Source organism: Trachymyrmex cornetzi, unplaced genomic scaffold (assembly GCF_001594075.2).
Source record: "Trachymyrmex cornetzi isolate Tcor2-1 unplaced genomic scaffold, Tcor1.1 scaffold56, whole genome shotgun sequence".
NCBI classification, from domain to species: Eukaryota; Metazoa; Arthropoda; class Insecta; order Hymenoptera; family Formicidae; genus Trachymyrmex; species Trachymyrmex cornetzi.
The window spans coordinates 2,051,916-2,068,498 of record NW_017299871.1 but is presented as its reverse complement, the minus strand read 5'-3'; the positions used below and the strand labels follow the sequence as shown (position 1 = coordinate 2,068,498).

The 16,583-nt window shown below is 36.2% G+C and overlaps 1 protein-coding gene across 6 annotated transcripts in view; it reads right to left on the bottom strand.

Moving 5' to 3' along the window:
• Positions 1-253: 253 nt before the first annotated feature.
• chb (CLIP-associating protein) overlaps positions 254-16,583 on the bottom strand; it is a 44,885-nt gene continuing 28,555 nt past the window's right edge. The window contains exons 1-23 of one of the 6 annotated variants that reach the window (XM_018514977.1): positions 9,886-10,270; positions 9,467-9,501; positions 9,297-9,381; positions 8,573-8,650; positions 7,909-8,066; positions 7,564-7,800; positions 7,115-7,368; positions 6,835-7,025; positions 6,543-6,668; positions 6,234-6,347; positions 6,028-6,123; positions 5,787-5,949; positions 5,483-5,714; positions 4,773-4,838; positions 4,199-4,530; positions 3,788-4,091; positions 3,515-3,699; positions 3,235-3,373; positions 3,031-3,160; positions 2,799-2,958; positions 2,408-2,621; positions 2,123-2,329; positions 1,725-1,931 (exon numbers count right to left, since the gene is read on the bottom strand). In XM_018514977.1, the coding sequence (XP_018370479.1) occupies positions 1,725-1,931; positions 2,123-2,329; positions 2,408-2,621; positions 2,799-2,958; positions 3,031-3,160; positions 3,235-3,373; positions 3,515-3,699; positions 3,788-4,091; positions 4,199-4,530; positions 4,773-4,838; positions 5,483-5,714; positions 5,787-5,949; positions 6,028-6,123; positions 6,234-6,347; positions 6,543-6,668; positions 6,835-7,025; positions 7,115-7,368; positions 7,564-7,800; positions 7,909-8,066; positions 8,573-8,650; positions 9,297-9,381; positions 9,467-9,501; positions 9,886-10,090 (3,918 nt within the window). In that variant the 5' untranslated portion in view covers positions 10,091-10,270. Of the gene's footprint in view, positions 1,932-2,122; positions 2,330-2,407; positions 2,622-2,798; positions 2,959-3,030; positions 3,161-3,234; positions 3,374-3,514; positions 3,700-3,787; positions 4,092-4,198; positions 4,531-4,772; positions 4,839-5,482; positions 5,715-5,786; positions 5,950-6,027; positions 6,124-6,233; positions 6,348-6,542; positions 6,669-6,834; positions 7,026-7,114; positions 7,369-7,563; positions 7,801-7,908; positions 8,067-8,572; positions 8,651-9,296; positions 9,382-9,466; positions 9,502-9,885; positions 10,271-16,583 lie in introns of those variants that run through there. The other 5 variants (XM_018514972.1, XM_018514973.1, XM_018514975.1 and 2 more) reach the window with 5 other exon arrangements.

The following is a 16,583-nucleotide window of genomic DNA, read 5'->3' as shown; positions in this document are numbered from 1 at the left end:
GATATTATCAGATTTTTTTATATTCTATCGTGACTCACTTTTCTCTATCTGTTTTACGTTCGGTATATTCGTATTCACAATGAACGTTTCCAAAAAAAATGATTTTTCCAATATCTCGTAATACTTCAATGTTGCGCCTTGACAAATTCATAATAAAATTATAATTATTATCCTTATATATATATTTATATATATACAGATATATCTCGTATCTCGACTAAATATATGTAGTAAGAAAAGGACAAAAGGGATGATTTATGACGTAGAATATATATAATTTTTTTTCTTATACAGTAAACAGAAACGACAATGGCACAAAATGTTACTAAACTCGTTACGTTAGCGTTTGATTTAGCGTTCATTCAATTATTGGCAACGTGATGAACAATTTAAGTGTTAATGTTAGTCTCCAGCAGATCAATTTACTAATCACTGCTACTTTATTTATGCTTGCTTCTTAAACACGCGCTAATTTCTCAGCCACGCAATCTCATTCTCTCACATCAAAAATCTCTTTCTCTCTCACGTATATTCTTTCGTGTATGTGTTATTTGTGTGTCTATGCATGGTTCGTCAAAAAAGACTCGACTATTCCGTTTGTGTCTTTTACGTCATTGTGCGTCCTTGGGAATCTGACTAGCACGTAGATTTCAGTTGAATAAATTATACACTTTTCACTTTTCCTTATCACGTGTCGTTGCTGTGAGGTGCATCACGACATATCGCCGGATATGCAATTACGCTCGACGCTAAACGTAAATTCGGTACTAAATGTAAATAAGCATACGATATACATATTTTAACATCTGTTGATTAATTTGTGTGATTAGTGTTCGGCTGCGCATTACGAGAGATATTTAAATCATATTCGTAGACAGTGATGTTGTTGTATTGCGTTCTCTCAGTTTGTCATCCGTCTCGTTGAATTATCAGTTCCTTATGGCGATGGAAGGTTTGAAATCCCGGGAGAAAAAAAATTATTTTAATCTTACCGTTTGCAAAAATGGAAATAAAAGTTCGATCAACATAAATATTGGACTTCCTAAATACTGTGGCTTCCTACCATAAAACACGGCATAGTTGACATTATGTACAAGATCATGGTAAGAAAATAAAAAAGATGATTAGCAAAATTACACAAATTAAGAAGCAGTTCATTTCGTAAAGGAATATATAATGGATAAATAATTTCACAAACCTTTCCACAGAAAAAAAACCTTGCGTATCACGGAACGGTACTTAAAAGATGTATCAGTCGAATTTACACGATGCTCACTTAAAGGCGTATAATTAATCTTATAGCAATATAGTTGTTTTATGATCTCATAAAAGATGAAAAAAAAATCTGCGAACCGTATGTTACGAATTCCCTTTGCTTTACTCTCTTAATAAGAATTAACCAACTATATAAGCCCTTATTGTTTTAACAATTAATTCGATAAACGTAACATCAAAACAATTAGTCGCGTTGATTCCGCATATATCTTTGTCGTCTCCAACAGCGATTCGCACTCCGTCGCGAAGTGACGCACACACACACACATACGCACATCAGTCTCTATCGTATCAAAACTTTCGAGTCATACTGTTAAAACCGTCGTCATCAACCATCATGATGGATCGGACTTACTGAGGAAGCTAACAAGCACTTGCTCATGCCGCGCGCCGAAGCGAGCGAATCTTTTAAGTATCGCGACCCTGAGAGTCGTGGTATTGGATGTTGGTTAATTCTTGCTGTTACTACGCGGACTCGCGGGTTGACTGTTCGCCTGCTGCTGCGCACGTTGTATATAGATGTTCAGTAGTTTGAGCTTACTGGAGTACAGGCAACTTAGGTGCGGCTTTAACGCTTCCTCGCCGACCGCGACGTGAATTGCCACCATGCAAAAGACTGCGCTCTTACGAACCGCGCTTTCATTATCATCGTAAGCCTGTAATACAAAGAAAAATACAATCAATACATATACTCTGTTCAATAAGAGAATGACCTCTGTTTGCGCATAGCAGGCAATATAACGCTGTACAACGCTATGAAGACCTGCGCAAAACAGATGAATTTTCGTGCGATCCGAGGTCATTCAATATGTTAAACACAAATTTGAATTTCATCAATTTTTCTCACCTTAATAAGACCAGGCATAACTTTGGCAAGATGAGGTTCAATTGCTTCTCGACCCCAATGCTCTACCACCTTATGCAACATCTTTATCGCACCCATATTCAATGGGTATGTTTCTGTAGCAATTATAGTGGAGACCAAATGAATAATTTGTTCCGGTTTTAAAACCATAGCCATCGTCGCCGCGCACTTTTCCGCATTCCAATGAACCTGTTAATGATATATAAATGTCAGATATGTAACACTACTAACTTGTTAATTAAAAAATTAAATGGAATTAATACTCACTGGAGATCTGCCACCGCTACCGCCGGAAGAATCGACCTTTTGATCGTCTGACTTGTAGGCATAGATAACTTTCAATATTAGTAACTCATTGTAAGAAGAAAAGCTTTCTATCAACTCGGAACACTTAAGCATATCGATCAGCGTTTGTAAAACTTCTACTTGTATCACTTTGCCGTCATTGGATAAGCTGTCTAACAAAACTTTGAGCACTTTCCTGAAATATCAAAGAATTGTTAAATCACCAGGATTAAAATGCCGCGTTAAGGCTCGCTACTGATGTACCGGCTTCTTCTTCATAAAAGAAGAAAAAGAAGATAATATTCCGATCGCCACGATCAACTCTAGTAGAAACGAGCCTTAAGATACGTGTGAGTTATACATCGTGACGTACTTGAAATTTCGTTTAATATATGATGAATCGCCTTCGCGGACATAGAGTTGAAATTCTTGCAACGCCGATACTTTTTCCGTAGTTTGCGCTACTTTAGATTGTAGAGTTGTAACCATATTATCCACAATTTCTGGTCTGTTTGTTGAATCTGGTGATGATCCTGTATATAAAATAATGTAGAACACTTCAATTTTATATACACAGATTTTTTCTGAAAAAATAAAACACATACCATGCGTTTTGTAACCATTGTTCTCTTGAGGTAGAATCAAATCACCGGCAATTGTATCGGATCCATTTACCGTTATATTACTAACAGATCGTCCTCGTTGCGTCGGTGAGGAAACGGACGAGGATCGACCCTGAAAATAATAATTAGGATAATCTTATTGTAATTCATTCTTGTTTTGTCACGATATTATTTTACTAAACTTACCGAATTGGATAACGTCAAACCTTCCATTCTTTCCTCTACATCTGCCATATTGCTGATACCACTATCCTTGCTGGTGGTGGCTCTCTCTAAACGTTCGAAGCCGTAATTTTGGATTTCAGCAGTCGTGCGTCGTAGAGATCTGTAGGAAGAACTTCCAAAATTAGTATATTTAATATTGTTTAAAAATTAGAATGTGTTAGGTTTCATTATGTTTAATTATAAAATGTTTAGATTCAGTGTTGCAAATAAATTAACATGACACGGAACGCTGTCCACGTACTTATATACTTCCTCCAAGTTCTCGTCTCCTCCATCGATTTCAGTCTTGTCCGCTTTAACATCGTTTTTCGCTTTCGTTCGAGCGGGCGAATTTTGCGATCTAGGCGGTGGTGTACCAGGTGATGCCGGAGTACTAGAAGTGGAAGATTTCCTTAAATGGTTCTGTACTAAAGGCCAGGCTGTTTCCTAAAAAAAAAAAAAAAGAAAAACAATGATTCAGCGCGATATAAGAAAACGCAGATGAGTAAGCTAATAATTAGTTCATTCAACACACTTGATAGTATTTTGGTAATTCGGAGAGTATCATAGTAACTTGAGGCGGATTAAGATTGTAAAGTGATATCACAGCGTTTTGCGCATGTCTCCTCACGTCGTGGCTTTTGCCGTCATTCGACCAGTCGAGCAGTCGTGCAAGTGCTGTCGCTGCAGAACTGCCTAGCGCGGACGGTTCTGCCGTCTCAGCGATCTGCGTGATAAAAGTCAATGCTGCTACTTTCACGCGAGAATTTGGTGTTTGTGTTGGATCTGTCAGATACCTCATCACAGCTGGTAGAAGCTGTTGACCCGGGAAATAATCTCTGGAAAAATCATTACGTATACGTGCATATTAAAATTTAATAATCACAATAAATTCGATGATATAAATGATATAGTATTGCGTGAATAAAAGTTGTTGAATCCTTACCTCACAACATCAAGCGTTTTATGTATCTTTGTTTGTATAGATCCCAATAGATCGGTGCCTAACTTATTGAGAAGCCTCGCACATAAAACATACAACCAATCGCCAAGACCTTCGTTGTGAGTAATCAGTAGTTCGTTCAATGTGTCCAAGAACAAACTGAACACCTTGGTGTGAGAATCCATAAACATTTTCGTAAAAATATCTGTCACTCTACGCAAATCTGTTGTTGTCAAAGTATTTCCGTTACTCAAATAATGTTGCAAGCCCACTAAACCTTCTTTTCTGTCTCCCCAATGTTTATGAGCACAGTTTTCAATAATCTCTTTAATGTCCTGTAAAATGAGAAAAAATTGCTGCGTGTTGCTTTCCAAGTATTAATATTAATTTATAACTATATTCTGAAATATTCTTGATGCAAAATAATGGATAACAAAAAGAATGTTCTCAAAATAATAATCTTTTCTTTTTTTAATACTAACATATATATAATTGCTGTATTAATCGATTTACGAATATTTAACAAGTCAGTTTTACTTCAATGAGCAGAAATAAAAAAAAAAGGAATTTAACAAACCTTCGGGACAGATTGATCCCATAGATCACGGTATAATCTCGATTGAGAGCCACTCCATGAGAACGACTAATGGGTAGATGGGCGATGGAGAAATATGGAGAACAGAACGGCGTGTCGCGTTAGTCCAAACCAAACAAATATGCCGCAACAAAACCAAAAGTGAAAAAACCATGCATTAGCTATATTATCATACAGTGCTAAAAGCTTCATTGAAGTACTCTGTTTTCTATAATAAAAACTTGATTCGTATAATCAATATAAAATTGTAAAATAACTTCATACATTTTATATCTTAACAAATATATCTTTTATTAAATTATAAAACTAAAATATACAAAATTTTGGAATTTACGTGTTAATTTGCATGCCACTAAAATTGAAATAAAATCCAAGTACCGTGTACAAGCATTAACCAATCAATTATAAAAAGCGGTAAATTTATTAATTATAATATAAAAATGTGTAAATTTATAGTATTAATAGCACATGACACATGAGTGAGTGTTCGTCATTTTTTCCTTTGTAAACGTGTGTGTGTGTGCTAGCTTATAAAAAAAAATTAATTTAACAATAAACATATTACATAACTTCGATTCTGTAATGTGATATATGTCCATGTTTTGATCGAAGTAACAAAAATTTAATACTAAAGCCAACGAACGTGCGTCACTTTCTTATTTCTTTGATTTACTAATAAAATTTGCACTTACATCACTGGTTCGTCTAAAACCGTCTATACTTCTTTCCGAGCATATACTGCTGTTTTCACTGTCGTCACTGTGATCCCCTTTGTTGGCCGGTATTCTGGTGTAATTGTCGATATTGTCGAAGGTTAAAGCATCCGCCAACGCAGACTCTGCTTCGCGTGATTTCTGCAACATCTTCTGCGCCATTACTGGTGGTCTAGTGCTGTCCGTTGGCGACATGTGTAGATTCCTCCCTCTATCAATTCAAATAATTCGTATCACAACTGTACAAATTTACAGAATTTTCGATAAACGAAATTGTACTTACCTTAGTTTGCTCCCAAATCTCTGCGGACTCGGCTCACGACTGTTGCTTGTGCTGCCAATAGTATGTCCGGATAATCGCCTTGGTCTGCCGATCAGTGATTCACCTTCACGATTGTATGTGGCGTAACTTAGTCTAGACGACGGGGAACCCGATCTACTACTAGCTGTTGTGAAAAAACAATTTTCGTTAATAATTCTCCATTACGTATTTCTTTTCTTTCACAGAAAATTGCAAAACGTACGTTGAGATTGTGAAACTCCCGCCACTCTTGTCCTCGTCCTTGCCACTCTTTCTGGGCTAGCAACCGCATTAGGATCCGGGGATTTAGTAGGACGAGCTGAAATAATACAAAATGGTACAATTTATTGCATATATAATGACAAAGAGTTGTTTAATGTTCAATTTGATATCATTTAACTTTATAAAATTTAATAAGATATTACTCACGAAGTGCCGCTGCTTTTTGTCTGCTCATATTCGCGTACATCAATCTCGCTTTCGCTCTTTGAGCAGCTTGCAAATCAATTGCACTGGTAGATCTAACTCCTGGTGTACCTCGGTCTGTAGAATTATAAAACGGATTAATTCTGTGGTATTAGCTCCATGTAATTTCTACTTTACAACTTCTGTGCAAGATTTAAAAAAGGAAATCAACGTAAGACAACAATTCCGTTTGTGCATCTTTCTTTGGAGTGTGTGACGTAACGTATACAAAGTGCGATTTATTTCTGAAGGAAATGACGATAGAACAATTACAATGACTGTCTGTTGGTCTTTGTAGTATCGGGATACCAGATTGACGATAAGACCGAGGCAAGGACGGAGTACGTCTGAGCGGACCATGCGGTTGACCCGTGGTCTGATGCAAATTTTCCGTACTACCTTCATATGTTTAATGTAAAGATAAGTCGCAAAGCAGCATGAAAACAGAGTGACAAGTCTTTTATATTAAGATTGCAGCACGAGTAACATTAATACATTCAATTGCAACGTAATCCGTTTTAATGGAACGTTTTATCGCGGTAGTAAACAAGCAGAAAGTCTTTACCTGCCGCGCTCATCACGGGTCTGGCTGTACGTGGACTAACGCTCGACGATCTCATATTAGCCATGACATTTAAGCTGTTACTACTACCACTATTGCTAAGAGACATCAAGGAGCGTTTATACGTCGCGTCCAAGTTATTAAGTAGTATCTCAGCCTGCTCTGGAAAGTGATTTTTAAATGCCCAGTACGATCTATAAAAAGTGATAAAATTAATAAATTGTTAAATTGATCTAAAACGAAGGCAGGCATCATTAGAATCCGGCTGCAAAGGTTTACTCACTTCCTGGCGAAGACTCGTGCTTCTGCGTCGGAATCCGCGATGCCTTTTTTAAGTGCGTCCGGTAATATTGTTATATGCTTCTGCAATATCTGCGTAGGCCAGGTCTGCAGGATTAAAGCCAGATATTCCCAAGACGCCCTACGAATATCTCTGCTCTTGTTGCTCACGCACGATATAATAATAGGCACATATCGAGTATAGTGGGTATTTTGAAGGATAAACCGAACTGCCACCGCTCCGGCTGTAGCTACGACCTAGTTGAAAATGGCAAGAGTAATTAAATTCTTACCTCTTATGGAAATTACATAAAAACTAACGGACACACGAACGACGTAAGACTCTATGAGGTATGACGTTCGTCGTAAAGATGTGCAATTAGACTCGATACAGCAATTTAGACAATAATTGTATCTAAATGTAGCAGCGATCTAGCATTCCGTGAGACTTACCTTGGCACTGTTCTGTATGAGGTTCATTAACGTGAGCAAAACCGCCTCGCCAAAACTGGCGAATTTGGTCTTCAGGCTCTGACTCAGAAAAGCGAGAGTTATACATGCTTCTCGTGCTACTTGGGATCTAAGATCGGTGCAGGCCTGTTCGAACGGTCGCTGTACGCTCTTTAGGCACTCGTGGAAATTTTCGTAATTAGTGCCACCTGCGAGTACAATGGCTCTTAACTTTCTCATCTGGAAAAGCAGGAAGACAACGAATAAAAAATATCGTCAAGCCGAAGATAAAATAGTCTCACTATCTTAGAAGAAAGATAATCTCATTTTCTCGCTATCTATACATACGCTATCCATTCTTTGTTTCCAATCCTTTTTATCGTCACCCACGGTATCCCTGATACTCTTCATCTGTTCTTCGAGATCCTTCGCTGAGAATAGATTAACGGTAGGTACGTCCTCGAATGAAGTAATAAAGCATTCTTCGTCAACGGCTCCGGCTTGCGCTAAATACAAGTAATGATAGTTTTCTTTATATTCGCTTCGATACGTAAATACATATGTGCGCTAAAGAACTATACTTTTCATTCTTTGCACGTTCAGAAATTGTGAATAATTATGAAACTAATTCTAAATTACATAGATTGCTATAAATTGCTATAAATTGCTGTGAATAATGCTCAAGCGGTCGCGAAATGCATTACAGATAAACAAAAATGATAATACTGCATGTAATAAATAAGCACTGTATGTAGTTACATGTCAAAAATTATAAATGAGAAGCATATGGCCGATTATTAAAAAGCAATAACATAGAGGGTATTTATTATTCTAAGGAATTGATGATTTATTGACAAAATTCTGCGTTGTGTGTAAAATTTATTCGCATCTAAGATTCTGAATTGCATTGCGCGATTATCTATGTAATCATTTTCTTTTGATCGAAAACATCTTCGGACTTTTCAAAATATTTTCTAAAATAGTAATTGCCAATAGTAGAATTTTGATGTACCTGGTGTCGACCTTACTGATTGAGTTCTTTTGATGGTCGCTGCCCTTGGGACTGTATAGGATGAAGTACCAGAAGGAGCTGTTTCATGCAAGCGAACAGTTAGCATATCCTCGTCATCGAAACGTCAACATACGTTGACCTTTTGCTGGCGAGTTTCTCTGACAATGTATTGTTAACAAAATGCAAAAGTAAAGCCGCATTGCGGTTAAAAGTAAGCGTAAGGATTACGGCACATATTTCCCGCGTGCGCTTCATTTGCAGACCGGTGCTTCTGTGATATTCGAGTCAACACTGAGTCATGACATTCATATATATTTCGGGTGGAAGACGAAGAGACACATCTCAGGGTAAAATACACGATACAATTGGTTACATAAAAAGCTTTTTGATTTATACGACATAAACTAGCACTGCTATCATCGTTTTAATATAATTTAAAAATATCGATGTTTAATATTTACATTCTACCTAAATATGTCTAACAAGTTTTATAAATTAAAAATAACTCGTTCCACGAATATTAACATATATTGCTACTTGAAATATTTGCATAAACAGCTACTAACGAAAACGATTTTAGAGAAACTTGCTTTACTGTTACTTTTGCCATATATCATGCTTCAAAAAAAAAAAAAAAAAAATTAAGAACATTAAATTTGTGATATAAGTTGTAATAATAATTAACATCACATGTGAGATAAAATTTGATAATATTTGAATATACCTAAGGCAGAGGATGGTGTTCTAGCAGGCCCAAATTGACCTCTTTTCGGAGGCATATTAAGCCTTTTAATGGGAGCCGATTTGATCTGCAATAGACAAGTAATTTTTTTCAAAACGTTATTTGTATTTATAAACATGTAATGAAGCCGATTTTTCGGGTTCGGTACTTACCGCTGCTCGATCAAGTTCGTCGGTATCTTTGCCAACTGGAAAAAAAAAACAAACTATCACAATCGCGACTTGGTATATCTTTCTTATTAGTTCCGAAAATAAATTAGAAGATTTCGAAATTGTGTAGACTTTTTAAAAGAAAAAATAAAATATCTAGAAACAAAATGATCTACAGAGAAAATATATTATATAATATTATATTAAATAATATTATATTTTATTATATTCTATAATTTAATGTGGATTTTAAATCAATATCAATATGTCTTATTTTGTTACAAAATGTAACGTAGGCTTTTAACACAATTAGAAAAATTATTGACACATCACCGCTTTAAAAATATTTGTATCGTCAACTAATATCATAATCGCTTTATATCGATGATCGTCTTTTCGTGCGGCAGAAATAATTCATATACCTAAATCTGGATACAGCCAAGGCGGCTTGTGGATGTCGCAGTGACATCCTCTCGCCCTCGCACCTGGATGCTTCACTATATTATCCCATTGCAGTATCCATCTGCTGCTCGCATCCCACAATTTCTTATCGATACTGGGATACTTCTTTAATCCCCGACGTAGGCAACGATGCCCGCTCGGTATTAACACGTCGGCGTCGTTCATCGTGACCGATGTATACGATATTTTAGCGAGCACAGCAAGGATAAATTCCTCTACATGTCGCAGTAGAATTATAACGACGTTGACATTTCGCCAGCGTCATCTTAATAAACCAGTTGCGAACGTTTTTTCGCCTCTACCTTTGATCGCACTATAATAATCTTTTTTTCTCTCTCTTTCAGAAGACACTGTAAATATCAACCTTGGAATAATATCGTCGTAATTAAATTAATAATTTGAAAATATTTACATTAAATATTTAAAACAATTTAATAATTTACGACATTCATTAATTTCGCCTAATTACGCGGTTTTTAAAGATTTCGTAAACATTCTTCGACTTTTAATCAGAACAATGAAAGATAAATAATCGATCGTAAAATGAAATTCTTAGAAGCTACGACGATATTTTTTCGAGGATGCGATAAAGAGCCAGTTTTTATTGCGCGCAATTAGCCGATTTATTTGAACTGTTACGTAACTAGTAGCATAAGTGCTCAAATTTATAACTCCTTTGAACTCCAAGGAATTTCCGCTAATGAGTATCGGAAATCACGAAAGTGTAAAAGTCTCGATATATTGTGGGAAAACCGGTGTACGTGCGAGCGATGTACGTGCAGTGAAAGTCTTCAGTTGTTTTTTTTTCCTGCCAGCCGCTTCGCATCGAATTAATTAATTTCCATATCCTAATTGGATTCCTGCGTGCCTTATTAATTTGCCGCTCCACGCGAGCTACTCATTAGATCATCTAATCGAGCGCGTCAGATGCGCGGATTAATTGATACCGCGGATTTCGTTTCGCAGATTCATATAATATTCGTAATAGAAGACAATAACTTTATAGCGGCTTCACATTTTATAAATTTCTAAAAAAAAAAAAAAACAGCATTATTTATTTTTAACAGTTATAATTAGCGTGATTAATTTTAACTAGCTACAATTAAAATGTTTGCAAAATTACTTTATCGATTAAATCAACTTGCATAAAACGCGAATTTTACTTATTTCTTTCCGCTTTCCCTAATATTACAATCTCGTAATTTTTCGAAGAATGCAATTCATCCAATTGATAAATCGCGTCGTCGTGATATAAAAAAAAAAAAAACAACATCGTTTAATAAACCATTCAAGGAAAAATGATTGGAATTATTGTGGCGCAAACTGGCAATTTGTGGCAAACGGTAAGCGGCACTTAGATCTTATATTATATACTCTCTAGACTATCTCGTATTTCTTTGTCGGATTTCAAAATTGTCGGCGTAAGAGTTCCTAATGTTTACTCTTGCCTTTCTCGCAAGCGTCGTATTATCTACTTCCCGAGCATTCTTTGCGGTCATACGCACGTACGCGCTCTTGCATTAAGAAATTCTGTAATATCCAGGTGCGTGCGTTTACTGCGGTAAAGACTCCTTCTCTTCTCCCGTGAGGTAAACGTATGTATCAAAAATCTGCCGTGTTACTCGACGAGTTTTGCTTGCATTTAAACCACTAATAAACTTCAATAAACAATTGTTCCGTCTTCTCGCAGTAATTTAAGTTGTAATCTAAGGCCCGTAACACATACAAAAATATAAGAGCAGGAATAGAGATTCTTGCATAAGGCATAAAAGAATTAACCAGTTTTTCCATTTCATAAAAAGGAAGAAAATGAAGGACTTCTTGATTGAATCATTTTCTTATGTATTATGCAAGACTCTGTGCTTCCGCTCTAAAGCGGTATCTACAATATGATTTTTTGAGGCATAAAATTTAAATTTTAAACCGTAAAAAATTAAACCGATCAATCATAGTCGATGATTATCCTCATATTTGACTGTGAATGATCGATTTCTTACGGATTGAGGTTTAAAGCTTAAATTATACGCCTTAAAATGTCATTGTAAACGTCGCTTTAGGCAATAAGACGTAAGCAGTAAGCAAATTGGTCAATCCAAAGTAGAGAACGTAAGATTATTATCTTACATTCTCTATGTTGTTGTGGTTGACCAATTCGCTTACTGCTTAGGGTAAACTAGGGTATTATGGCCATAGGCCATAATTTCTCCAATAATTGATAAATAGTGCATTTTTATAGTCATTCTTAAAGATAATCAATATTTACAGTAGTTCACATGAGTACACTTCAAAATAACAATATTATAAATATTATCTAATATTTTTTCTTTCGATCTATCTGCAAAGTTTTGCACGTGTCTGCTAAAAACTGTTATAATGTCTAATAAATTATAGTTAAGCTGCCATAATCAACGTTACATACACAATAAAGTTACGTAAATTGTAATGTGCCCTATAATTGATACTTTTATTTTCATTATTTATTTATAAATACTATGGCTATCTTTCTTAATGTCATGGCCATCTTTTCCTTAAAAATCAGATAAGATGGCCAATGCATACTTTATAATATTTTGATAATTATGAAAATTAAAGTTCTGTTAAGTATTTTCTCTTTAATTTCGATAGTATTTGTTACTTTAAGCTTCAGTGAAAGTAATATCCCGAATATTGTTAAAAAGCAACAAGAATAAATGTATGTTTTTTGCATTTCATACCCGAGTTTACCCTATGTTTTATCATGAATAAATGTATGTTTTTTGCATTTTAAAAAACTATGGCCATCATACCCGAGTTTACCCTATGTTTTATCGCCTACTGTTTCTCTGAATTAATTTTTCAAAATTTGCGCGCATTGGCGAAATATTTATAATTACTTAGAAATTATCGACGTGTCGTTAAGAAACACTGCAGGAAATCGAAGACGATAACAATTCAGGCCGTGTGAAAGATATGCCGGTTGACTTCTCCATGGAACCAGTTCAATGTTCTCCGATAACTTACGAACGCGAATTCGCATACCTGGCATTACCGACAACGATCGATAGTCCAATAACAAAGCGAACCGTTATTACACACATTGCTAATAATAACACACACCGTCCCGGAATCGAGAATGCGATAGGTATACCAATTCCTCAGCTGTCGGCCGACGATCGCGACCTATTTATTAATACCAGCTTCGGTGGTCTCCGGTAACAATGAACGTGCATTCACACGCGCCACGTAACAAGATCGGTTAATAGGGAAAACCCATTTTCTCACGTTACAGATAGCATCGTCTCGCGAGCTTTTTGCTCTCGAGTTCCACCGTTCATTCGGATCTCCACGCGCCGCACCGTTCAAATGTCCCGAGTTGCCGGTTCACTGTTGTGTCGGGAAGTTTCGAAACCGACAGATATTTGCATGTTCTGACAATCTAGTTTCGAGTAAACTTGACGGGAAACGTATGGACGCGTATAGTCATACAACTGATGGCAGAGAATGAAATATCTATCTTACAATTATGCCCATTTTTATCAATGTAGTTTAGTTTTAAATTCTTGATTCAAATAATTCTTCGTCTCTTTCCTGCTCTAGAAATTAAAAAAAAGATGAAGAGCAAGAAGAACCGAGATTAAAGTTAATAGTGGACGTTAAAACAAAGAAAAAGTTATATTAAAGACTAAAGATCATGGCAAAAAAATTTAATTAATAAAACGTAAGCAATAAACGAATTGGTGAATCACAATAGTCACAATATCACTTGAGTTTTTTTATGATAAGTTATTGATTTTTTCTGCCTATCCTACGTCTAAAGGGTCCTCTACATAAAAGTCGTAGACGGTCGTAGGACCAATTCTAATCGAGTATTCTCCTTATATTTGATTGTGATTGGTTGGTTTCCTATGACTTAAAAGATTCCACGACCATCTACGACTTCTATATAGAGGACCCTTAAGACAGACTTAACCCTTAATTTCTTTAAGTCTTTCGATAATTATAAATTATATACTACATTTTATTATTTTCCAAAATAAAGAGTCAATATTTATTCTAGAAAGTTGAAAGTATGTTGGTGAATTTTTAGAGATTTTGAATTATTTTGAAGAGGTGAAAAAACGAAGAGATTCTAGTGACCTTTGATGGTATGGATGAGACACCAAATTGTACATGATACGGTAAGAGTTAAATTCGCACGTCTCGTTCTCGTTTGAAAGGATATGTCCAAAATTATTAAAAAACAAAAGGAAATATCCGTAATTACCGAGATTCATCGAGGGAACAAAAGTTGCAGAGTGAAATAAACTAAACTGAAACGGCGCGATACGTATCAAGTCCACTTGCAAGTGAAACGTGCTCCAACTTTACGTGGAGAAACAAACTGTATGTTTACGAATAACAAACGTTTAAACAAGATCGCTCAAAGAGATTTATGTAAAGTTGTGTTCTCACTGAAGCAACGAGAAACTTTTTGTTGATCAATATTTCTTGAAAAAGTTGTCGAAAGTTTCATGACGTTTCTTAATATTTCTGCCAGAGACAAAAGTTGCTGTTATATCGTGTTTCCAATCGAAAGAAAATGCTCTTGGAATTTGGAAACATTCACCGACAATTCAGTAAGCAATAAAAAGTTTCTCGTTGCTCCTGTGAAAACACAACTTTAGAGTGTTTTCCAGCAAAAGGCAAATAAAGTGCATATGCACACAAGACAGGGTACAATACAGTGAATCATTACATCCGTTTGTCAATGTTAAATAAAGATGAAATAATCACTATGTTACATTGTGTTTTCTGCTTAGGATTACAAGCTGTAGTCTTTTACGGAGATCCTAAAGTCATCTATACCGATTATTTTTCAAATAAGTATTTTTCTAATTGCCTTTAAATACAGATCAAAAAAATCCTTCTCTACAATTAAAGTATAAACGATAATGTAGTCAAAACCGGTCGACTTTACATAAAAAACAGAAAAAACTGGAAAATTATAGTCTTATTATCGATTTCTGACATCGACTCGCAACAATATTTGCTTTATATACAAGTTTTATACTTCATACGTATAAAACAATCTTGATTTGGACTAGGAATTATAATGATTATATAAACAATGTTGTGTTCTTAGAATTAGATATCTAATATAAAAGATTAGTTAGAAAATTTGTACATATGTGTGCGTACGATATTGATGAAGCAGTGTTATGTCAACGACACATAAATCAAATGTGTGTAAGTCCTACCAAATCGATAATACAGATGGCCTTAACATCCCCATAAGAATACTACTCTTTTCAAATAAAATTTCTGGCCACTAATTAAAACTTTATATCTATAAAATTATATATCAATAAGAATCGTCAATAAAAATTATTTTCGAAGTTTCCGATCATATCAATCAGATTCTAATCGAGATAATCATCAGATCGTCCAATTGTGACGACCGGAAATCTAACTGATACTATCAAAATCTTCCGGTTGGCTTATTTTTAATCAGAAATTTTTCTTAGAGTACTCTTGCTGGAAAGCACAGTTAGATTACAGGCAATTTTCAGCCTGACTGAATGTCCACTCGAGTCATCTCGAGGACGTAGGTCCATTAGCATCTTTTTTTTCGGAACGGAAGAGAAGGAAAAAAATATTTGGTGGTTTACTTCATCTGCTTCTCGAAAGGCATTCATGCAAAGACAATCGCGTGGTTATAAGAAAAAAAGGGAAAAAAGGGGGGGAAAAATGAAAAAAAATCTTCGTGCTTCCCGGAATTGGTTGCGTCACGCGATCCGACCTCTGTTACACGCAAGCCGATTACCGCACACGTGCGCGAGCACTTATTGCCGACGTGGATTAGCATCGCGTAGCGGTGGACCGGCGCGGATTTTATATGGCGTATAAAAATAAGAGACACCGAGCCGTGTATTAAATCACGCAAAAACCGAAGCGGACTCGCCGTCTGTTAGAACGATGCCGGCGACCGACGCGCGCGGTTCCGTCGCTAATTACGGCACGATCGAAGATCTTGATTAAGGTACCGCTTTATTTACGTCGAATAAACCGTGACAAGTGGTTTTTGCGCCGTCGAACCTTTCGGTCTTCGTTTCACGCCTCGTTATGAGGCGATTTATCCGAAATAATGCAAAGACGTCCCCGGCGCTTTGTGCAGCTCGCGGCGCCGAAATTAACCTGCACTGTTCGGAACTGGTTCCGCGTATGCAACGACGATTATACATTATGATTTCTTTTTGCCTTCCTTTTAGAAATAAATGGGCGGGCAACGTCGAGGGAGAATGCAGAGTCCTGTTCCTCGCTGTTTTGCGCAACGCCGTTGTAACGCAGAAATTAACAGCGCTTATAGATTGTCGAACGAGTAACCGCAATATCGCTTTTACGCTCCAAGTCAATGGAATAATTAATGGAAAATGCCGATGGGGGTATTCGAGACTTTTAGATTTCAAAACGCGTTTATTCCCTTCGTACAGGCGGAGGGAATCGAGAATGAAGTCATGCTCTTTGAAAAGAAGCGAGAACGAGAGGTGCTCGTTGTATTACATAATTAAGGCCGCTTCTCCATGCCAACGTAATAAACGCGAGTTTTGCATTAACAATCCCTCTGCAGTGAATGCTCGAGCGAATCTAGTTCATCGCACGGCCGAGAAAGTGCATTAATAATTCCGACTAGCAGCCTCGG